This window comes from Nelumbo nucifera, chromosome 2 (genome assembly GCF_055504915.1).
Source record: "Nelumbo nucifera cultivar China Antique chromosome 2, China Antique-T2T, whole genome shotgun sequence".
In the NCBI taxonomy this organism is placed as follows: domain Eukaryota; kingdom Viridiplantae; phylum Streptophyta; class Magnoliopsida; order Proteales; family Nelumbonaceae; genus Nelumbo; species Nelumbo nucifera.
Genome location: NC_142650.1, coordinates 53,047,727 through 53,072,534, shown reverse-complemented (window position 1 = coordinate 53,072,534; position 24,808 = coordinate 53,047,727). Strand labels below are relative to the sequence as shown.

Here is a 24,808-nt window from a genome sequence, read left to right as displayed (position 1 = left end):
AGCACAATTTTCAAATTATCAAAAAAAAAAAAAAGAAAATCGTACTACTGCGTTACAGCTGTCAAGGTTCAGAAAAATTAGAGACCAGCAAGCACCCAGCGTTGTGCTACTGGGACAGAAGTCTTCAACCATTCGATTCAGAATTCTGATACGGGACCCACGCCAACTTTGGAATTCGGAAGGAGAAAACATCTAACGGTGATCCAACGGTAGGCAGTGAGGGTTTATTAGGAATTTACTTTTTGTGTATTTACTAATCACTATTTCCGAATCGAAATATTTTCTCAAATGCGTATCATAGCTTTCGGGCATCATAGATTTATGCAGTAATAAATGATCAAGTGTTTTTTTTTTTTTTTTTTTGATACGGAATGATCAAGTGGTTAGTGGTGTGTGTTATTTTGGGTGTGAAAAGTGGTTAAGTTGGGGAGTTGTGGAGGGCCTGGAGGCGCCAAGGCGGCAGTCGAGAGAATCTAAAGCCTAAACCCTTCTAGTTCTTGCTCGTTCGCTGTATCTATATATATATGTTGGTCTGATCCGTTTTTCCAAAGAATTGCTGCTAACTGTCGCCGTCTGATAAAAAATTATCTGACTATCTTTACCATTGATTCTTAATCCTTGTCGGAGGTTTCGAGTTATGTGACGCCATTGATGGCCGATTTCAGAGGTGGCAGAGCTGCAGACTCTGCTCCCTTGCACCAGCTCCGTCTCTTGAGACGCTGTGCTTTTCTTCAAGAAATTCGTAGAGGAGAGTCTTGGGGCGTTGGATTGGCGGACCTGATCAGTTTCTCTAATTTCGAAGTTCGGTCTTCTTTTTGTGCAGTCCTATAAATCAGGAAGTTCATTCATTTTTAACGACCGATCCGGTTGGTTTCTGTGTTTTGTTCTTCTTACTTTTCTTCTCGCAGTAGTTCTGAAGCAGATCGTGGACTAGCTTGAAGGTTACGCGCAGGGTGGATTCTGTGTTTTGTGGAATTTTTTTTAAGCTTTTGCTGCGAAAGCTGGATATTGTCTTTTGTTTACAGCAGTTGAAGATAAGGCCGAATTTGCCTCGCTGATGTCAATTGCAGTACTTCTTTCAATTTCTGGAATGGTTATAAACTCCGCATTCTACAAGCTTTGAGATTTGTGGTTCTCGACTGAATTCGTTGATAACAGGGGAGCAGTGCTGTTGTTGTTATTGAGTGATTTGGTTTTCTAGGGGCTTTCGTATACTTTTTCCCCTTTGGCTTTTGTTGGTGGTTGTCGCAGTGTAGCTTAGGCGTTTTGTGGTTCAAGATTTTCCTTTAGATAGGGATTCTTTTTCTTTTTTAGTTTTTTGGTCTTTTCTGCATGAAGAGCTCTACTATTTGGGTTACCGCCTTACCGGAGTCCCGACTTCTGTTTTGTTCGACTTTTTGATCTTTGAAAGAGGGTTAGCTTTTATGTTCTATCCATGGGGACTAAAAATTTGTCTAGAGTAATGAGCTTTGGCATATCAGATGAGGCCTTAAAGTGTGTCATGAAATACCTCAACGACCCTCGTGATCGCGATGCTGTTTCTTTGGTGTGTCGTAGTTGGTACGAGGCTGATGCTTTGACGCGGCAGCATATCGTCATTGCTCTGTGTTACACAACCACTCCCGATCGTCTGAAGCGAAGGTTTAAGAATCTTCAGTCGCTAAAATTGAAGGGCAAACCCCGGGCTGCAATGTTTAATCTTATACCAGAGGATTGGGGAGGATACGTTACTCCATGGATCAAGGAAATCGCAGAGGCTTTTGATTGCCTGAACTCACTTCATTTCCGGCGGATGATCGTCAAGGACACAGATCTGGAGGTTCTAGCTCAAGCTCGTGGTCGCGTGCTGCAATCGCTTAAACTGGATAAGTGTTCTGGATTTTCTACTGATGGCCTTAGACATGTTGCACGATCTTGCAGGTACTTCTTGTGTTATAGCAGATGAGATATTTCTTGGTTAAGTTTTAACTCCAGACTCCTCTAAATATCATCATCATCATGGCTAACTTGAACTTATTAATGGAAAAAAGATGCATTTTAAAATCTTTTTGTCAGGAAATTCTGCCAAATCGTCGTTAGAAGAACAAGAGAAAACAATGACAGAATCTCATTGAGCAACCGTTGAGATGTCTTCCTTAACGTGCAAAATTTCATATGGTTTTTTCTTTTTCTTTTTTATTTTTACAGTTTTATTTATTTACTTATTTTGTTATAATTATTTTCTTGATAATTGAAAATCAATTTAGGCAATTTCTATGATGCATACCTGAAGAACTTTGATATAATTTGAACCTTTACTTCTATTTTCACAAATACCGGACATGTAGATTGTAGGGTAAAAGGAATAATCTTCTTTTCTTTTTTCTTTCTTCCCTTCTTTTGAGGTGGGTCAGTTGGAGAGTGAATTACAAAAGGGTCCGTCAATACATGGGAAGTAAAAATAGAAAGATGAAATTATTACAATATTCCCCTTCCATAAGCAAACCCGGCTCCTACTTTGCCACATCAATTATCTTCTTGTTAGCCAACCACTGTACTACATGGAACATTCATTAAAAGCACCAGCACCGGGATTCCTTTTATTTATTTATTTTGTTGCAAGGAATTCCTTTTATTGTGCGAAACAATCTCCATGGTCTTTTTGCTTGCATGTAAAATGTTCTTCCAATGGCCTTTGTAGTAATTTAGTCAATAGAGAAGATATTAATGAATGGATGCCTACACAGGTAGTGGATAAAAACATTAGGAATGAATTAGCAACTTATCATACTACATAGATCATCTTCAAGCCATTGAAAAGGAAAACCATTTTAGAAAATGGAACAAAGTAAAAAATGGTTTCTCTTACTCTCTTTTTCCCCACCTTTGTATTTGTGTGTGTAGGGGTGCAACTCAGGCAGGGTCGAGTTGGGCTTTTATCAAAATTTGAATGGGTCTGGTCCGAAGGTCTGAGCCTGAAGTAGTGTAAAATGCTAACTCAGGCCAACCCGAGTTGCACTCCTATGTGTGTAACCCTCTGTCCGTGTTTCTGTTGGAATTTTTGTACATGGAACATCTTATAGTGCTATGGTTTCTTCATTATCTAAGCATTTAGAAAATAAAATATTTTTCTAGAATCCTATGTTGGATTTGAAGGAGCTTTTTGCTCAGGAGGTAGTTTGTTTTTTTTTGATGAATGCTCAAGAGGTAGTTTGGTTTTGGATTTTTCATTTTTTAACATTGTTTCCCAAATAGTGTTATATATAATAGATTTTTTGATTTCTTCAAATAGGTATTTGTAGTTGTCAAGGTGTATGGATAATTCCAGGTAACAGTGGAGCACCTAGTCAGCTAGGTGCCTAGATGATAGAACCTTATGAGGAACAAGGTTAGTACCCTATTTTTTATACTAGTCAATTTGCAACTGTTAGTCGGAAAAAAATTTTTTGGTAGATTTCTCACATCACATAATTCACCCAATTAGACTAGTAACTAGGTTTATTAAGTATTTCGGTAGCCCTCATTGAAGATGCCTTATAGACATTTCCTTAATTACATTTCTGCTAGGGGGAATACACCTTTTTGATTCTGGGTTAGAAGTGTAATGAATGGTGTAGACTAAACACATTTTAACTTTAGAGTTTTCTATTGGAAATTCTGGTATATATTCCTTAGTTTGAGAGATAGCCTCAGCTAGCCACTTCAGAATACAGAGGAATTACTACATAATGGAACCCCTCAGTTGATCAAACTCCAAAACAGATTATTCCTTGTTACACCCTGTTTAGCCAATCCACCTACCATATGTCCATAAGTCCATGAACCTTCCTGATTACTGTCCAACCATCTTGTAACTACCTTGGAGTCTCCAATAATGAGTTAATGACATTAGTATAATTTAGTAATTTTGTCTTTTTAAGCGCTCTTAATGCCACCAAGAGTTCTGTTGTTATTGAGTCTCCTACCCCAATTGGAAATGAAAACATAGCAATTATGTTCCCTTCACTATTCCTTATCACTTCCCTAGCACCTGACAATCCTGGGTTGCCTAGACTGTAGTCATCAAAGTTCAACTTAACATAAGACAAAAAGGTGGAGGTTGCCATATGGCAATTGTTTATTTCTTCCCAATAGCAAAATCCACTACTGTTTTCCAGTTTCTGCTAATATCATCAAGGGAATATGGAGCAAGTAGGTCCAGAGTTTTAACCCAGTTTGCCACCTTGGTAGTAATATTATCAATGGCTTCCTCAACTCCTCTTTCTTTGTCATTGAAAAGCCTTGAGTTCCTTTCCTCCCATATACACCACAGAACTCTTGTGCTTTTGCATCTCCATAGGATTTTTCCTCTCTTCTTGGTGGGAGAGAAAAAAGCTGTTTCAAATAATTCAACTCCGCTGGTGGGTGCCACCTGCAACCAAAACATGAAAAAACGTATTCCCAAATAGCAGTTGCAAGGTTATAGGAGATTAGCAAGTGGTAGGTGTTTTCACCATTCGCTTTGCACAAGAGACACATATATGGGGAAAGATATCAGCTTGGTCTCCTTTGCAAGTTTCACAATAGTTGATCTTATTGTGGTAAATCTCCTAGCAGAAAGCCCTTAACTTTGGTGGCAATGGCCCTCCCTAAATTACACTAATAGGATAAGATAAATTGTAATGAGAATCCAGAGAAAACCCACCAAAAAAAGAAGCACACAAAAAATGACGAACTGTTAAGGGTCCAAATTCTAGAGTCAGGTTTAGATGGACCAATGAAGACCCCTCCCAAGAGGTTTAGAAGAGACAAAGCATCCTGAGCCTCAGAATCCCATAAGCCCTTTCTCAATCCCAGATTCCAGTCCAAACCAAATGAGAAAGAGAAATGCAATCTGAAGTTAGGAAATCTTTGTTTAAGAGAAACAGAGAGCAGCCCTGGTAATCTGTCCTTAAGAGTGCCATCCCCCCACCATAGATCTGTCAAAATTTGGTTTTTCTCCCCACACAAAATAGAAATTTTAATTTGATTTTTGGATTAATCATGGTGTAGGGAACTATAATTAGCCAAATTTCATGAACAATACCATAGATGATTTCCTCCCCACACAAAGTGGAAATTTTAACTAGATGTTTAGCAATGTGTCGGAAATCGTAATCTATGTAAATCATATAGAAAGTTGAATCAAATCGAATTGTGAATTGTGTCGTAAATTGTAAGATAATTTCTATTTTTTACAAACTTGTAAAAAATCATATATAGATATATTAAAAGGCTAAATATATCATAGACAAGTGACTTTACCCTATTTTTAATCTATATCTACCATATATGTACTTAAAGCAATAGAATTTACCACTTATATAATACAACGGTTCTTTAACCTACATATGATGGAAAATAAAGTCAATTTCTAGTCTTAAATAACATAAATAAATCATTTTCTAGTAAGGGCTTTAAAAAAAGTCTCCCTTGGCAAAACTAATTATAAACAAAAAAAGTAGAGGATTAATTCTTAATTGAATTTATTTGAACCATAGTGAATCATAGAAATCGTAACATTTATGAATCAAATCGTAGGTTTCTGCCAAAAAGGATTCAGACATAAGATTCAAATCAAAATCCTTGGGATTCATGATTCAAATCGTGAATTGTAAGATTTTGACAACATTGATGTTTAGATTAATCTCAGTGTAGGTAAATATAACCAGCTGAGTTTTCTGAGCAAGCCTTTAGATGGTTTTGTCCCCCAAATAGGATTTAGTTAACATTTCCTAGGGAGTCATGATCAGCCAGCTGTCTCCCCTACATACGATTAGCTTTGAGACTAGGAGGAAAAGAAAAATAATATTTAAACATAGTCCTCTTTTTTTATCAGTAATAGTTAAAATTTTATTAAGTAGAAAATCTTTGAATAATTAAAGTGATTGGATTTTGTTGCTTGGTGTTGCCTTAACACCTATTCAGGATGCACTATTTACTTTATTTTAACAAAATTTACTTATTACTTATAAAAAAATGAATGGATGGTATTGCTTGGTGTTGCCTTAACCATCCTCGTATCAATTAGTATTACCTACAATTTCCCCTTTACTGTACTATTCCCCAAAGCATTGAATTCCTTGTTACCCCCTGTTTTGCCATCCAGCTCATCTCATCTGCAAGACTATTAGCTGACCTCAGTGTCCATTGAATGACAGATCCCAAATCCTTTAGTATTTCTTTCGCTTCTCTATTTCATATTTGCGCTTCCATGGCTCCTCCTCATGACTTCCCATACAACTTGTTACGACCTTGGAGTCTCCTTCTACAATTAGTTTGTTAAATTCCATTTCTTTTTCCCTTTTCAAACATGTGAACGCAGCTTTCAAGTTTCAACTTTGCTCTAATTGAATCCCCATCATCTATAGCTCCAGAAAACATGATCAAATCATCACCCAGGTGATTTCATACCACTCCTATCCCAAATGGGCCTAGATTGCCTAAGTTGCACTCATCAAAATTTAGGTTCACAGATGGAAATTGTGGTTGTTGCTACTCCGCTTGTATTCTTGATCTGTTTGGAGCAGAATCAACCACTTCCCTCCATTTTCTTATAATGCCCTCACCCTCAGTCTTAAATATGGCAAACAGCTCCTCAGTCCTAACCCAATGAATAGCCACTTTAATGATGGCAATGATATCAATGGTTACCCTTAGACCAATTTCTTTATCGTTAAAAGTGCAGTTATTCCTCTCTTCCCAAACACACTATAAGATAGCTGCCCTTACACACCTCCACAGCATCCTTCCTCTATTCCTTTATGAAGTAAAGGAGGCATTGAACAATTGTTTTAGATGAGCTGGCAGCCTCCACCTGCACCCAAACAAGAAAAAATGCTCCCAGATAGCAGTCACAAACCTGAAGGAGATTAGTAGATAAACACCAGGAAGGTCTTTTCTGTTGCAAATTTTCCAGAGAGTTAATTTTGTTGTGATAGACCTCCCAACAGAAAGCTGAAATTCTAGGTGGTACTAGTTCTCTCCAAATGGCTTTAACTGGGCAGTAAGGAGTTGTGCAAGGATCTGAAGAAAGTCCCAACCATAAGGCCTTTGAACATTTGTAATTTCCCAACCTAGAGTGGCTCCACCATACTTGTCATGTATTAATAACTGCCAAAGGAACTCTCTTTCATTGCCATACCTCTTAAAGGAAAGCTCTCTCTCTCTCTCTCTCTCTCTCTCTCGGGTGAAAAGAGTCCTCTCTTTTGTGAAAAGACAAGCGGTGTCCTCTTTTAAGGAGAAGGACACCTCATAAGTTTAATTGGGCCTTTCTTAACTAACATAAATTCAACTCTTTCAGAGACTGGTGCCCATGTAAATGGCTCTACTACAATCCCATTATATGTTTAATGAGTTGTAATTGGGGCCTGACCTCCATTTAAATTAATTTAGGAGCTGATGCCCAATTAAATTGACTCTATTGCAGGTCTGTCTTTTTCAAATAAGTTATTTCAGCCTACTTATAGGATTGGGCCTACAAGAAATAAAATTATAAGGTGTGATTTTGATATGGGAATAAATAGCCTGCTCAGAATCAAGCAACTTTAAGACAACAACTAACTAAAAAATAGAAATGCTTTGTTACTAATAACATTAATTCATATCATAACATCATATCTAAAACACAATAGCATTTTAAATCTATTAATTTCAATATTTTGAATGGAACACCATAATGTCATAAGTATCTAACAGAGTAATTGCATAACAAAAAATTATGGCAACCAAAGGCCATAATTTTGTAGAAAAAGGCCATTGCTCAATGTTGGTCCCAAATATCTGGGGTTTTGGGAGACTTAGGGAGAGTGAGAAACCTAAAGGATCTTATTAAATCCTTTGAGTCTGCTTCAAACTTGACAATTAACTTTGACAAAAGTTGTGTGGTTGGAATCAATTTGGAAGCTTGGGAGACAGAGGCTGTAGTAGGTTGTCTAGAGTGTTCTATGTCTGATTAGCCTTTAACCTACTTGGGTCTTTCGTTAGGAGCTAACCCAAAAGAAAGTTGGTTTTGGTATCCAATTGTGGATAAGTTCGAAAAGAGGTTGGCTTCTTGGAAGAAAAGTTACATTTCGTTAGGGGGTAGAGTGACCTTGATTAGGGCGACTCTTGCCAGTCTTCCGGTTTATTTTCTCGATGTTTAGGATACCTTCAAGGGAAGCTAAGAAACTAGAAAAGGTGATGAGGGACTTTTTGTGGGAGGCAGGGGAAGAGAAGGATCATCTAATTAGGTGGGAGATAGTCAACATGAGTAAGGAAGAAGGGGGATTAGGATTAGGTAACCTAGTTCTTAAGAATGAAGCTCTTCTAGGGAAGTGGCTTTGGAGATGGCCGTTGGGAGAGAGAGGTTGTGGCACAGGGTGGTGAAGAGTATTCATGGTTGTTCACAGAACGGTTGGGATGACAGGGTATCTTGACGGGCGACTCTTGCAACACCCTGGAACACTATACACGAAATCCTTCCCCATTTTCTCAATCTAGTCAGGTATGATGTTAATTCTGGAAACAATGTTCTTTTTTGGGAAGACATTTGGGTAGACAACCAACCTCTCAAAGACCTTTTCCCCTCTCTTTACTCTCTTTCCCTTTATAAGAAGGAGCCGGTTTCTAGTTTTATTTCCTCCCTAGCTTCTTTCTCTTTGGCCTTAAATTGGGATTTTGGTTTCCGAAGAGGGTTACGTGATGATGAAAGTGCTTGTGTTTTAGAACTGTTGTCTTCACTTGAGTCTGTTTGCTTAGATCCCCTCAAACCTGACATAAGAATTTGGACCTCTAATCCGAAAGGCTTTTTCACTTGTTCTTCTTTTTTTCAAGTCCCTTTGCTCCACTTCTGCACCCCAGAACTTCCTAGTTAAAGAATTCTAGATTAGACCCATCCCCCCAAAGGTTGTTGTTTTTTGTGGTAAGACTAATACCTTGGAAAACCTACAAAAGAGGGGACCAAAATGGTGCTTATCCCCTAATTAGTGTGTTCTATGTAAAACTCAGAATGAGGACTGTTGTTTGAGTATAGGAGAAACCTGCCATTTGATACTAGCTTGCTGTTTAGTCCATTTACTTTTGTATGGCATACAAAGAGAGGGAGAATTATGTGGAAGTGCATAAGAGCAGTTTTGTTGTGGACTGTTTGGGAAGAAAAGAACCCCAGAATTTTTTCGTGAAAAGGAAAGGAGATTTGCGAAAGTTAAAGAATGTATTTTGACAAGGGCAATTCAGTGGCTGAAAACTTTAAATCTCTTTGATGCATACTCTTTCGATGATCTATGGAGAAGTAGGTTAACAATGGCTAATACTTTTACCAGGAAGGACCGGAGGACAGATATGTGGTTGAATGGATGCCACTTGGGGAGGAGTTTATTAAGCTGAACTTTTGATGGGAGTAGCCAAGGTAACCCTGGACCTTCAGGTATAGGAGGAGTGCTGAGAAATAAATACAGCAGCATTATATCTTTGTATTCAGGTCCTACGGGTGTGGAAGACTCTATAAGGGCTGAATTACTTGCTGCTGTGCAAGGAATCCAGATCGCGAACCAACTAGGAATAGAGCATCTGATTATTGAAGGGGACTCCCAAGTGATAGTGGGTTGGTTGGAGGATCCGGACTCTGTGATCTGGGGATTTAGAGATCTTCTCAAAAAGGTTAAATGGCTAACAAGGAATATGACAATCAGAGTTCAGTGGGTAGGCAGATCAGCAAACTGAATGGCTGATTCACTTGCAAAACAGGGGGTTTCTCGGGCTACTTTATTTTGGGATTCTGTGTAATTTCTTTTGAACTTATAATTCTGTAACTAGTTTTAAAGGAAAGGTTGCACCTCATGCCTTTCCTTGGGCTGCCTGTAACTCTTATTTGTTGGTTTAATAAAATCTTACTCATTTATCGAAAAAAAAGATATCTGGGGTTTGGGAGGGGTAGGTTGGGTGCAGTTGTAACGTTTTGGCATTTTCTCACATAAAGTGGCTGTCCTCAGTTTCGAACCTGCATTCTCATGTTTGTCATCTTGAGATTTTACCATTACACCAAGTAATGGACCTTGTTCTATATAAGATAGAGGGTAATTGTGAAAAAAGATGATACTAGTTCTATCCTTATTTCTTTCTTTTTGTCTTCTCAAAACCCTTGAATCTTTTGTGTTTCAATAGTAAAGTCTTGAATATTGAAGCAATGCTTAGGATGTGAGATAGCTCATTGGCCACTGAAGTACTTAGGGTTTCCTTTGGGGGACAATCCCAGAAAAAAGGAGCTTTTGGAATCCGGTGATTGACAGGTTCACTAAAAGGCTAGCTTCTTGGAAGAAGAACTACTTGTCTCTGGGGGGCAGGATAACACTGATTAAGTCAACTGTAGAGGAGATGGGCCGAGGCCCATAGACTGTCATTTCATGTTATGTTATGTTTCTCTTTGTTATGGGTCTTATTTTGGGCCCATACTCTGTAATGTTCTGTTTTTTGTATTTTTCTGCCCACTCAAGGGCCTCTTTGTAATTTATCAAAGATTAACACCTTAATAAAATGTTTAGAGTGTTAGAGTGAGGTAATGTTCGAACCTCTCACTCTCTAACACTCATTGAAGCAGCTCTCTCTCTTCTCTTTCTCTCTTATTTGTTGTTTTGCTGTTTTGCATCTAATCTCAAATAGTTCCATACATCAAGTGAACTGTTTTTCAACTTGGTATCAGAGTGGGTCGTTGCTTGGCGTGTCCCTCATGTGGTTCTAGTTCAGCTAACTGCATGAGGAGGTTCTAGGGCTGAATGTTTACAGTCATTCGCCTGATTCTTGGAGGTCATTGGAGGGTGCCCAAGTTTCTATACACTTGGAGAAGGGTTCGGTGACCAGGAGGAATCAGAGAGCAAGTTTTTCAGTCTGATTTGAAATCAGAGAAAAGGGATTTCGAAGCTAGCTCAGAGAGCAAAGTGTTCGGCCTGGTTGAAGTTCAAACTAGAGATACTGTAAGTTGTTTTCTCAGTTCTTTGCTGAGTTATTTTTGTTATTTGGGAGGACTGTTAAAGCATTCAAAGCACACCTCCATTCGGCCTACTGTTGCTGGACTGATTTCTAGGTTATTCTGGAAATGTGGTTCGGCTGTTATTGGGCTTCCAAACTGCTGAAAACTGATCTAAATTAAGTGGTACAAGCCTCTACTTTAGTTCAGCTGCTTCTTGGACCTAGACAAAGTGTTCTTGAAGTGATTTTTGCTTGTTAACAGTGAAGTGTTGACTGTTGCATACATAGTGTTTGTAAAAAGTCCTCTTAGGTACTGTGGACTGTTTTCTTTGTTCTCCTTGGGAAATTATTGTTGGGAACCAAGAATACATATTGTTTGGAGGCCTGCTGATTGTTCCTTGAAGGCTGAATCAGGGTTTCTTCTCTTTGAAAGTGCTGCCACCGAACTTGGTTCTCACGACTGTCAGTTCTGAACTGAGTTTGTGTGTTGCTGTGTTTGCTATTGTTTCAACTCAATCTGAGTTCTTTGAAATCAGATCACTTTTAAAGGCTTGCTGAAACCCTAATTGAAGCTGTTACATAATGGACTTCTCAGAAATTGAGAACAAGAGCATTGCTGAATATGGACATAATTCGGGAACTACAACTGATTCCTTGTTGGCTGTAACTACAGTTAAATTGGATGGAACCAATTATTTGGCCTGGTCACAATCCGTAAAAATTCATATTTGCAGTAGAGGAAAGTGGGGGTTTATCTCTGGGAGCAAGAAAGCTCCCCCAAAGGAGGATCCCTCTTATGAGAAATGGGTGCAGGAGAATTACACAGTGATTGGGTGGCTTGTGAACTCAATGCAGCCACAGATTAGCCAACATTACCTGTAGATGAACTCGGCTAAAGAAATCTGGGATAGTGTTGCAAAAACTTACTCCTAGAAGTTGAATGTTGCCAGAGCCTACAAACTGAGAAGTGATGTGAAGAATCTAAGGCAGGGGGAGAAATCACTTGCAGCATACTTCTCAACCCTAAAATCTCTATGGCAAGAGATTGATTTGATAGAGGCTGTGACATGGGATGCCCCCAAGGATGCTGAAACATACAAGAAATTGGTTGAAAGGAATAGGGTCTTTGAGTTCTTGACAGTTCTAAACTCTGAATATGACATTACAAAGCAAAACATCTTGTCCAAGGAAGATGCTTCATTGTCACAAGCATATACTTTGGTCAGCAGTGAAGAAAGTAGGAGGCAAGTGCAGGTTCAAGGAGTCGGTATCAATGATCATTTTGCAAATATGGGAATTAAACCCAAAGGGGTTACAGGAGCTCATAGTGGCACAGGAAGGAAGGAGGTGATGTGTGAATATTGTAAGAAGCCGAAACACACAAAGGACAAGTGTTGGAAATTGCATCCCAATCATGTACTTATCAGATTCCAGAAGAAGAATGATAGTAGAAAGACAGGAAGTGCACATGCAGCCACAAGCATAGATACAGAGGTTGGGTCTACCAGTGCACAGTTGGCAGCCATGAAAGCTGAATATGAGAAGTTTGGAAAGATGATCAGCCAACTTGAAGGTGTAATTTCATCATCCAACCCTTCTGGAAGTCCAGCCACCACTGCATTTGCTCACTTAGGTATAAGGGCTTCTGCTAACCATGCATCCACCTCAAGTAATCACAAAACCCCTTGGATCATAGACTCAGGTGCTTCTGATCACATGACCAACTTTTCCACTTTGTTTGTTTCATATGATTTACTTCCTGGTCGTGACAAAATCACCTTAGCTGATGGTTCTCTTGCCCCTATTTTTGGCAAGGGAACTGTCAAGGCTATAGACTCCTTACTCTTATCTTCCACTCTTCATGTACCTAAATTAAATACCAACTTATTATCTGTAAGTAGCCTGACCAAGTCTTTGAATTGTTGTGTAACCTTTTTCCCTTCTCACTGTGTGTTTCAGGACCTGAAGTCTCAGAAGGTGATTGGGAGTGGCCATGAAGCAAATGGAATATACTTACTCGACACCCCTGGCCAATGCTTTGATCATCCCAAGAATGTTGCTTTTGGTTCTACTTTTCCAGAGTCTGTCAGTCAAATTATGTTGAGTCATTGTCGGTTGGGTCATTTACCTTTTTCTGCTTTAAGTCATTTGTTTCCAAAACTGTTTAAGGGAGTCAGTGTGTTTAGTCTCAATTGTGAGTCCTGTCAGTTGTCAAAGCATTGTAGAAAAAATTACCCTGTGAGTAATAAAAGATCCTCTTTTTCTTTTCATATTGTGCACTCTGATGTGTGGGGGGGCCTTACCACTTATCCTCTATGGGGGGTTACAGATATTTTATCCTGTTTATTGATGACTTTTCTAGATTCACTTGGATATACTTAATGAAATCCCGGGATGAAGTCCCAAGACTTGTGAGGCAATTTCATGAGCTTGTTTTAATTCAATTTGATACCAGAATTAAGGTTTTCAGATCTGACAATGCAAAAGAGTATTTTGAGAAGAGTTTATCCTTGTATCTCTCTGACATGGGGGTTATTCATCAAAGCTCCTGTGTTAGAACCCCTGAACAAAATGGAGTTGCTAAGAGAAAAAATAGACATATTGTTGAAGTTGCAAGGAGCCTTTTGTTTGTCTCACATGTTCCCACAAGATTTTGGGGTGATGCTATACTTACTGCTACCTATCTCATAAACCGTATGCCATCCAGGGTTTTAGGGTTTAAATCCCCCTTCTGTCTTCTTTATCCAGATAATGATCTCTTCCCAATTCCTCTTCGTGTGTTTGGCTGTACCTGCTATGTTCACATTCCAAGTGTGCAGAGACATAAGTTTGAACCGAAAGCCCACAAATGCATCTTCCTTGGTTACTCCCCCACACAAAAGGGTTATTGTTGTTTTAATCCAAAGACTGGCACCCGACATGTCTCTATAGATGTTACCTTTGATGAACTTTCTCCTTTTTATGGTTCCTCTCAGGAAGGACATTGTCCACAGGGGGAGAGTCTGTCACAAGTTTTTGCTCTTCCTCTTCCTGTCCCAGTTGAGTCTCTTGACAAACCTGTATCCTCACCAAATGAATCAAAGGAGGATCAATCACTTCATACTTCTTGTCCTAGTGCCCCTATTTCTTTACCTCCTCGTCCTACCCATAATCCAAAGTGTATCAAAGGCAGAGATCCAGGAATGAACAAGTAGTTTCCCTTACAACAGATGAGGCTCATACATTCCCAATCACAGATGAGATAACAAGTACTGCTTCAGCTCCTTTGGAATCATCCTTCCCAGACCTTGATGTCCCCATTGCTGTTAGGAAAGGGAAGCGGAAGTGTACTGCACACTGCATTTCCAAACACCTTTCTTATGACCTACTTTCTCCTTCATACTTTGCCTATCTTCTGTTGCTTCTAACCCCATTCCTAGGTCTGTCTCAGAAGCCCTTGGGATTCCAGAATGGAGAGATGCCATGGAGACTGAAATGGATGCTCTACATGCAAATGGTACTTGGGAGGTGGTGGATTTGCCTGAAGGGAAGGATCCAGTTGGGTGCAAGTGGGTTTTTACCATTAAATACGGGGCTGATGGAACTATTGAGAGGTACAAGGCCAGACTTGTTGCAAAAGGCTACACACAGACATATGGGATTGACTACCTGGAGACTTTTGCCCCTGTTGCCAAGATGACATCTGTGAGGGTTCTTTTATCTCTGACAGTTCACTTTGATTGGCCTCTCTATCAGTTAGATGTAAAGAATGCATTTCTGAATGGTGACTTACATGAGTAGGTCTACATGTGTCTTCCTCTAGGGATGTATGGGAAAGATATGCAAGGAAATGTATGTAAATTGAAGAAATCACTTTATGGTCTCAAACAATCTCCTAGAGCCTGGTTTGAGAGATTTAGAGCTGCACTTGTTAAATTCGGCTATGTTCAGACACAGTCAGATCATACTCTGTTTGTGAAGAAAAATGGATCTCTAGCAGTGTATCTCATTGTGTATGTTGATGACATTATAGTGATTGGTGATGATGCCTCAGGCATTCTGGCCCTTAAGTCTTTCCTCCATACAGAATTTGAGATTAAGGATCTGGGGGAGTTGAGATACTTCCTTGGCATAGAAGTTGCCAGATCCAAGGATGGGATTCTTATTTCCCAAAGGAAATATGTCTTTGATTTGTTGTCTGAAACTGGAAAACTGGGTGCAAGACCAGTTGCAACTCCCATTGATATGAGTCACAAACTTTCAGCTTCGAATGGAACTTTGTTGGAAGACCAAGGGGTCTTTCAGAGACTTCTTGGGAAGCTTCTGTACTTGTGCATGACTAGGCCAGATATTGCGTATGCTGTCAGTTGCATTAGCCAGTTCATGCATGCTCCTAGAGATACTCATATGGCAGCAGCATAACGGATTTTGTGCTATCTGAAAGGCTCGCCAGGAAAAGGAGTTCTATTTACCAAGCATGGTCATCTGAAACTTGAAGCCTATACTGATGCTGATTGGGCTGGAAATATTGATGATAGAAGATCTACTTCAGGGTATTGCAGTCTGGTGGTTGGTAATGTTGTCTCTTGGAAGAGTAAGAAACAATCTGTTGTGGCCCGATCCTCCGCAGAAGCAGAGTATAGAGCCATGGCACATGGAGTCTCGGAATTGTTGTGGCTAAGGTCCTTAATGGAAGAACTTGGGATTGATCATGACAAACCCATGATGTTGTATTGTGATAATCAGGCTGCCATCAACATTGCTCACAACCCGGTACAACATGATCAAACCAAACATATTGAAGTTGATCGACACTTTATTCGAGAAAGAGTCTCCTCCGGTGAAGTGTGTCTTCCATTCATTGCTTCTGAAGGACAATTGGCAGATTTTCTCACCAAGGGCATTTCCAAGGCAAGGCTTCATCATGACACTGGCAAGCTGGGCATGATTAACATCTATGCTCAGCTTGAGGGGGAGTGTAGAGGAGATGGGCCGAATGGCCCATAGACTGTCATTTCATGTTATGTTATGTTTCTCTTTGTTATGGGCCGTATTTTGGGCCCATACTCTATAATGTTCAGTTTTTTGTATTTTTCTGCCCACTCAAGGGCCTCTCTGTAATTTATCAAAGATTAACACCTTAATAAAATGTTTAGAGTGTTAGAGTGAGGTAATGTTCGAACCTCTCACTCTCTAACACTCGTTGAAACAGCTCTCTCTTCTCTTCCTCTCTTGTTTGCTGTTTTGCTGTTTTGCATCTAATCTCAAACAGTTCCATACATCAAGTGAACTGTTTTTCAACTTCAACTTTGGCAAACCTTCCAGTATATTTCTTGTCGGTGTTCAAAATCCTAGAAGGAGTTTGTAGGGAGTTGGAAAAATTAATGAGGGACTTTTTATGGGAACCTGGGGAGGAGAGAAAGTACCATAGAGTTAGGTGGGATCTAGTTACAAGACCTAAAAGTGAAGGGGGACTGGGGCTGGGAAATCTGCGGAAGAAGAATGAAGCTCTTTTAGGGAAATGGTTATGGAGATGGTCCAAAGAAAAAGAAAATTTGTGGCTAAAATAATCCTAAGTATTCATGGGCAAGAGGCAGATGGCTGGGATCCAGGGCTATCATCTAGGGCTTCAAGAGCCTCCCCTTGGAAGTCAATTCATGCTGTCCTGTAGTCTTTTCTTCCATTTATCAGGTACGATCTTGGTTCTGGTTTGTCTGTACTTTTTTGGGAACACACTTGGGTGGGGGATTTTCCCTTGAAAGAGTAGTTTCCCTCTTTGTTTGCTCTGTCTAGGTTTAAAAATGAACCAAATAACAACATTTGCTAACTTGTCTAATTCCGCTATTGGTTGGAACTTGGGTCTCAGAAGGGTTCTCAGAGATTCTGAGTCGGAACCCATTTTGAATCTGCTTAAAATCTTGGATGAGGTAGTCCTTGAACCTTCCATTGTGGACTCCAGGGTGTGGTCTCTTGTTCCCTCGGGTTTCTTCTCCTGCTCCTTCAAAGCATTGACACAGTCTAGTTCGGTACCTGGGCCTCATTTTCTAGTTTGGGAAGTTTGGGGTAGCCCCATCCCTCCTAGGGTAGGTGCTTTTTGCTGGGAAGCAATCCTAGAAAAGTGTAACACTTGTAACCTACTTCAAAAGAAAAGGCCTAATTGGTGTTTATTCCCACACTGGTGCATCTTATGTAAGAAGAATGGTGAAAGCTGCTATCACTTGCTTGTCTCTTGCCCTTTTGTTTCAGATATTTGGTGTTGGTCCTTTTCTTTATTTGGTTGCAGGTGGCCCTCCCCTTCAAGTGTGCAAAGCTTGTTTAGCTCCACTCTAGTGAGGGGTCTAAAGAAGAGAGGTAAAATTTTGTGGAGATGCGCTAGAGCTTCTGTTTGCTGGACGGTCTGGGAAGAAAAAAATCAAAGATTATTTCATGAAAAAGAGAAAAGCAAGGAAGCCCTCATAGAACTTGTTTATGTCAGGGTGGCTCATTGGGTCAAGTCTTTGAAGCTTTTTGAAGCCTACATCATTAGAAACTGGGAAGAAGTGGCTCGGTCAGCTCCTATGTCTAGTGATATCAGACCTGTTTGGACTCCACCAGACTTGGGTTTCATCAAATTGAACTTTGATGGTAGTAGTGAAGGAAATCCAAGCCCTTCAGGCATAGGTGGTATTTTCAGGAACGAAGAAAGGCAAATTATTGCTATGTTCTCAGGACCTATAGGCTGGGGGGATTCTCTGAGAGCTGAAATCCTAGCAGTTGTAGAAGGAGTCAAAAGGGCTAAGCAGTTGAATATTAGCAAGTTGCTGGTGGAAGGTGACTCCCAACTGACTGTTAGATGGTTGCAGATGGAAGAGTTCAACATGTGGAAGTTCTCAAATGAAAGAAAGAAAATCAAGCAACTAACTCAGAAGATGACCATAAGGTTTCAATGGGCTAAGAGGAGTACCAACTCCATGGCTGACTCCTTGGCTAAATAGGGGGTGGGAAGATCTAATTTGTTTTGGGCTATTCTGTAATATGTTTTCTCGGGTTTGAAAGGGAGGGTTAAGACATTTTACCCCTCCTTTCTGGTTTATCTTACTTATCTCTTTTAATAAAAGTGTTGTTATTGATAAAAAAATGAGGTGCCTTAATAGCTATGGAGGTAGTTGGAGATGTAGCATTTGGGGGTCATGGCTTCAGAGATCATGGATGGTTTTCTAATGCCTAGGCATGTTAGGTTTCTAGACTGCTCTTAATGCTTTTCTAATTCTCTGGCATTTTGTTTTTTTTTTTTGTTTTTATCAATAATTCTCTGGCATTTTGTTATGGCTACTTCCCTAAAAAACCATTTTTTAAAAGGAAGAACTTAAGGAGTTATTTGCTGCTATTGGAGCTGACTGATAACTGATCAAACCTAAGCAAAAGCCTATAGGAGACTGCATTTTATTTATAAATGTGTGAAGAGGCCTTCCATTTTGAGTGGTTTGGTATCCTTTTCATTGTTAGGACATTCTGGATCCCCTGCCAGACTACTACATGTTATGAAGGGGATCCAAAATGTCCTAACTTTTTATTTACTATTAATTCAGCATTTAATGGTCTAGTATCCTCATTGTCTATAAGTATGGTAATACATAATCAGTGTTTCCCCACCATTGAACAATATAAAGCTAAACCTCGACGGCTTTTGCATGGGCAATCCAGTTAAGTCAAAGTTCGAGGAATGACAAAGGTATCAAAATATAGTGGTAGAAACTAGAAAGGGATTCCAGTTATTGGAATATAGTGGTGGGGGGGATTTAGTGGTAATTATCAGATGGCTCCAACATAATTATCATAGATCATGGTAGCATATGAACCCACTTAGAAGTGACAAAACTAGAAAGGGAGCTCAGGGTTTCAATTACTTGGATTCATAGTTCAGCTAATTGTTACCCTTCTAGGGTTTCATGCAAGTACTAAAGAAGAAGAAGAAGAGCTTGGGGTGTATCGAACGAGAATGTTTTATTGAATAGGGCAAAAGCTATGTATAATTACATAAATGCCCCGTGTTATGTGGGTAGATTACAAGATAGCCTATATACATTCTATTGAAATACAAAGAGACCCATTAATACAATACAAGAATAAAATACAACTAGGGGTGGATTTGAGTCGAGATAAGCTAGATATCTAGCTATTCGAGCTCGGCTCGCCAATACACTATGAGTTTCAAGTTCGATTCAAGCAAGAGACTTGAGCTCAAATTCGTCTCGAGTCAAAAGCTCGTAGGTTTGAGCTCGGCTGTGAGGCAAACATTTTACAATATTTTTATATTTATTATTTTTTATATCTATAGTATATGTGTATGTATGTATGTATACATATATACATGTATGCATGTAAAAGCTCGATTAGGCTTATGAGCCTCACGGGCCGAGCTTTATTTGGCTTAAGCTCGGCTCGATTAGCAAACAAGCCTATATATTGGGCTCGAACTCAGCTTGAAGCTCGGTTTAGACCAAGCTGAATCGAGCTTTTCACGAGCTGAGCTCGAATAGCTCGTGACCACCCCTAAATACAACCCTATTTGCACTCCCCCTCAAAATGATGTGGGGACAACGTCAGCTTGCCCACAGGGGACTTATGGTGCACACAAGTCATTAGCTTTAGTGAAGATCTCAACAAGTTGAAGCTCAAATGAAATGTGTGGAGGGGTGATTACTGTTGTTACAAATTGATCACGAATAAAATGACAGTCAACCTGAATATGATTGGTGTGCTCATGAAAAATTGGGTTGGAATCAATGAGGGGAAAGTGAAGTTCTTGAAGAAGGTTCTTAAACCAAATGATTTCACTACAAGCTGTAGACATGGCCCTATATTCAACTTCATTAGAGGATTTGGACACATTAGTTTGCTTCTTACACTTTGATGAGATGAGGGAATCATCAAGGAAAACACACCACCCTGTTGTAGACTGATGTGTATTTGGACATTCTGCCCAATCAACATTAGAGTATGCATGGAGATGGATCGAATATGAAGAAAAAAACAATGCATGTTTCGGCAGCTCCCAACTGCCGAAACAATTCGAAACTCGGATGGCTAGCTAAACAATCCCTACCTGGAATGTGGCTCGGATGCTTAGTTGAACAATCCCTACCTGGAATGTGGCTCGGATGCCTAGCTAAACAATCCCTACTTGGAATGTGGCTCGGATGCCTAGCTGAATTGTCCCTACCTGGAGGTGGCTCTGACGCCTAGCTGAATTGTCCCTAGATGAAGGTGGCTCTGACGCTTAGCTGAACTGTCCCTAGATGAAGGTGGCTCTGACGCTTAGCTGAACTGTCCCTAGCTAAAGGTGGCTCTGACGCCTAGTTGAACTGTCCCTAGCTGAAGGTGGTGAGCAGCATAGTTTATTGGTGCGACCTGCAAGGAAACAGTGTCAGAGTGCCTGGGTTGCTTTACTCGGGGTGGGCACTCCGATGCTTAAGTCAGTGAATCAGAGATTTTTAAGATAGTTAAATATGAGAGAGCTGGAGAGCTGCGAGAACTAAATTGCGCATATCCCTTATGAGGTTGGAGGTAAGGCCTTTATATAGGCATTGTTTGGTGTGGGCATCACGCACCACATCCGAGATCCCCGGGAAGACATGCCTAATTGGTTCGAAGTCCTCGGAGGTAGTCGTGCATGTAGGCCAATCTTTGTGCCTTACTCGGTTTCCTCCGAAACATTTGGTGTGAGAATTGACTTTAGAGAGACCCGGGAGTGACGAGATGCATGCAGAGTTGGTTGGCGAGCACGTCTCGTAGGTTGCCACCTGGACCTCAATCAGGTCGGCAAGCCCTTCGAGGGAGGTCACTCCTCACGTCGAGGTCACTTCGATCGGTACTGACGAGGTACCACAGGTCAGCCCTGGGCGAGGTGCTACTAGCCATGCACGTCAGGGTGCCTGAGTTGTAGATGAGGTCGCCAGGTCGGTGGCAGAGGCAGGTCACCAGGTCGGTGGCAAAGGCAGGTTGCTAGGTCGGCAGTAGAGGTAGGTCGTCAGGTTGGCGGCAGAGTCAGGTAGGTCGTCAGCTGGGACTCCATCATTTTTAGGGCAAGTCATCGCCTAGGTGATGCTAGGATGTCATCCAGTTGTTCTGAGATGCCATGTGTCATGATGTCAGTGGAGGGCCAAATCTATCCTCATCAATACAATTACTTGTAAAAATCTTTTGAGCATTGAGTTCTAAAAAACCACATGATTTATGATTGTATTCTTTCACTGAGCATCCAAAGAATTCTGCACGTCTCGATCGGTTCCCTATCCATATTTATTCTAGTACAACTCTTCCCAAGGTTGGCTTTCAGATGTGAAATACATTCCAAAGAGTTCAGTCAGAAAAAAAAATGCATTCCAAAGAGTTGAACACTATTTGGAGATCCTTCATCTCTATCCTCCCAAAAAAGGATGATATCATCCGTAAATTTTAAATGGGTGACTGTTATTGCTTGTTACAATATGGGAAAAAAATGCTTGTAGGTACCTCAGGTCCTTTGCAATGCTGTACATGTAAGGGTGTTAATGGACCGGTTTTGGATTGGACCCCGTCCAGTCTAAAATCAATTTGGATGGATTGGACGGACCAACAAGGCATATTGGATTGGATCAATCCGGTCCAAAATATTTATTAGATTGGATTGGACCTGGTCCGTCCGTAACAAATTTATATTGGATTGGGTTGGATTAAGTCAATATCTGGTCCATTGATATAAGATAAGAATATATGTGTCAATGGACCAGGTTTGGGTTGAAACCAATCTAAATCAAAATGAATTTGAACAGATTAGACGGTCCATACATTGAACTGGACTGGTTCAAATTGGTCCAATACATTCATTGGATTGGATTGGACCTGGTCCATTTATAATGGACTCACATTGGACTGGACCAAATCCAGTCCAATTGACACCCCTATGTACATGGCATGGCTGTGAGAAGATGTGTCAAAGGACAATTGTTTTCATGGCCCCTATTTATCAAAAAAAAATGGTTTTCATGGCCCCCACTATCCATGGTGGGTTGCAAAGGTGAACTACATGCTATTATTGCCTTAATAAGATACATCCATGAATTCTTTTGAGCAAAATTTAGATTATGATTTCTATGGTTGATTTTCTAACGTGTTTTAGCATAAGTAGAAAAAGTGCATGATCCTGGGTATGTGATCATATGTTGCATTGGTAAAATAACACTGGTTTGGTAGTATGCATGATCTGATGTAGACTCCTTTAGGGGGATTTGGGATCCTTAATTGGTGCATTAGGAATTAGTTCACATATATCAATTTGCATATGGTGCCTAGTTAAAAGCAAAAGAGATGGCATGGATAACATGCTAGAAACTGAATTTATGCTAAAATTTTAAGTGTATGAGTAGCTTAGGACAAGGCTGCTTTCGTTTATGTTTTTGCAAAAGATTAAATTTTTCTTGGACATGAACTTCTACATTTTATATTTTTGCCTTTGTCTTTATCTATTTATGCTTCCGCAGATGCATAAGAATCTTGTTTTTAGAAGAGAGTTCAATAGTTGAGAAAGATGGCGAATGGCTTCATGACCTTGCTCTAAACAACACAGTTCTTGAGGTGTTGAACTTCTATATGACTGAGCTCATGAAAATTAGTGCCCAAGACCTTGAACTGATAGCCGAAAACTGCCGGTCATTGGTTTCTATTAAAATTAGTGATTGCGAGATATTGGACTTAGTTGGTTTCTTCCGTGCTGCAACCACATTAGAGGAATTTGGCGGTGGTTCTTTCAATAAGCAACCTGATAGGTACTCAATTGTTACATTGCCCCCAAGGTTACGTAGTGTGGGCCTTAGCTACATGGGGAGGAATGAGATGCCTATAGTATTTCCATTTGCTTCTCTACTCAAGAAGCTGGATCTCTTGTATGTATTGCTAGATACTGAGGATCATTGTCAACTGATTCAACGATGCCCCAATTTAGAAATTCTGGAGGTATAAGTTCAGAACTATTTTCCTTCATTGCTTCATTGTGGTTTTCCTTGATTTGAGTATTGAGTTTTTGAAGCTTAGCTTTGTTTTTTGTATTATGAACAGGCAAGGAATGTTATTGGAGATAGAGGACTTGAAGTTCTTGCTCAGAGTTGTAAGAAATTAAAAAGGCTTAGAATTGAACGGGGTGCAGATGACCAAGAAATGGAGGATGAACAAGGCCTAGTTTCACAGAGAGGATTATCTGCTTTAGCACAGGGCTGCATTGAGCTGGAATACTTGGCTGTCTACGTATCTGATATAACCAATGCTGCATTGGAAGCTATTGGCACTTATAGCAAAAACCTCTGTGATTTCCGGTTAGTCTTGCTTGACCGAGAAGAAAGGATAACAGACTTGCCACTTGACAATGGGGTCCAAGTGCTGCTGAGGGGTTGTGAGAAGCTTAGGAGGTTTGCTCTTTATTTGCGACCCGGAGGCTTGACTAATGTGGGTCTTGGTTATATAGGGCAGTACAGTCCAAATGTGAGGTGGATGCTTCTGGGATGCGTTGGAGAATCAGATGATGGGCTTCTAGCATTCTCTACAGGGTGCCCTAGCCTGCAGAAGCTAGAAGTAAGGGACTGCTGCTTCAGTGAACGTGGACTAGCTCTTGCTGCATTACGATTAGTTTCTTTGAGATACTTATGGGTGCAAGGGTATGGAGCATCTGCAACAGGTAATGATCTCTTAGCCATGGCTCGTCCTTTCTGGAACATTGAATTGATTCCTGCAAGAAGGATTGTTATTAATGATGGCCAAAGAGAGGAGATAATCGACCATCCAGCTCAAATACTTGCTTACTACTCCCTTGCTGGGCCGAGAACAGATTATTCTGATAGTGTGATTCCATTGGCTCCTTCCTTGATAAACTCATAGAACTTTGTATATCCTTCTCTTGTTTTTTTCCATCTCATGTACCAATGATATGCTCAGGCCCCATCAACAGGTCTCTCTTCTTGTATCATTTACTAGCCCCCCATGGAGATCTCCGTTGTGTATGAAGCTTGTGTTCTACTTGTAATTTGAAATCACATTGTTCAGGTGAAGAGTCCCAAGATGCTTCCCTTGGCCATCTTCTGGTCCAGTTTCCTGATACTGGTTTTGATTGAGTTGAATTTTTTCGTTCTTTGAATATATTAGCCAGATCTGGTTTTATTGCATGCCTCCATCATTTATCATGGCCAAGGAGCAAGACTCGCTGTTCTTTGAATCTCAGATGTTTGATATTGGGTAGTGAAAGAAAGCCATGGAGTTAGCTTGATCAGGCAAAGTGGGCAGTACCTTCAAGGTGGTACCTCCTGAGCCTATAAACTGAGCCACGTTCTTCCAATCTGATCGAGGGTTTGTTCAATAAGCGGATTGGATCTGAGAATTCATCATGGCATCTATAAGATGATGGCTGACCAATGTCTCTAGTTATTTTCTTGTTTTCATCTCTATGCTTTGGTGTATCTGGTGACGTCAACTTCTTGAATGAACAAAATGTTACTCTTTTTTTTCTAGTAATAAAATGCCACTCTTTACCTGCAGCAAAATGTGGCGAACCCTTGATTTGAGTGGGTGTTGTGGTTTTGCGAATTTTAGAAATATTCTGTTTGTATGTGCACAGGCACAAGCGGAGTGTGAATGGGTTCTAAGCCCTACCAACGAGCATCCCAATATGCCATTGCAACCGCACATTGGGAACATCTCCATTGCCTTTCATGGTGAGATGCTCCTAGTGTACGGCTGCAATGCCTTGTTGGGACACTTGGGCTTCGTTCCTTTTTCGGTATCTCATGGGGGCGGGGGGAATTTAGATAATTGACCAACTTTCTCACATTCTTACGCCATTATAAGTTGCTTATCTGTCTATCGAAAACGTTAATCCCCTTTT

General features: G+C 40.3%; 1 protein-coding gene and 1 long non-coding RNA gene across 2 annotated transcripts; one reads left to right on the top strand and one right to left on the bottom strand.

The window, feature by feature from the left end:
• The first annotated feature begins 368 nt into the window (after positions 1 to 368).
• LOC104601209 (coronatine-insensitive protein 1-like) lies at positions 369 to 24,467 on the top strand. The gene is made up of 3 exons (XM_010264472.3): positions 369 to 1,920; positions 22,422 to 22,893; positions 22,996 to 24,467. The coding sequence occupies exons 1-3, from the start codon at positions 1,436 to 1,438 to the stop codon at positions 23,806 to 23,808; spliced, it is 1,770 nt and encodes a 589-aa protein (XP_010262774.1). The 5' UTR covers positions 369 to 1,435; the 3' UTR covers positions 23,809 to 24,467.
• Positions 15,449 to 22,415, bottom strand: LOC148802221 (uncharacterized). The gene is made up of 2 exons (XR_016082364.1): positions 19,643 to 22,415; positions 15,449 to 17,874 (listed from the first exon to the last, which is right to left on the bottom strand). It is a non-coding gene; the product is annotated as an uncharacterized LOC148802221 (long non-coding RNA).
• Positions 24,468 to 24,808: the final 341 nt, after the last annotated feature.

What these genes read in the sequence shown, in the direction of transcription:
- LOC104601209 (XM_010264472.3), top strand. Translation starts at nt 1,436, where the DNA reads ATGGGGACTAAAAATTTGTCTAGAGTAATGAGCTTTGGCATATCAGAT. An exon ending in CATGTTGCACGATCTTGCAG is followed by an intron (nt 1,921 to 22,421) that starts GTACTTCTTGTG and finishes ATGCTTCCGCAG; the next exon opens with ATGCATAAGAATCTTGTTTT. An exon ending in CCAATTTAGAAATTCTGGAG is followed by an intron (nt 22,894 to 22,995) that starts GTATAAGTTCAG and finishes TATTATGAACAG; the next exon opens with GCAAGGAATGTTATTGGAGA.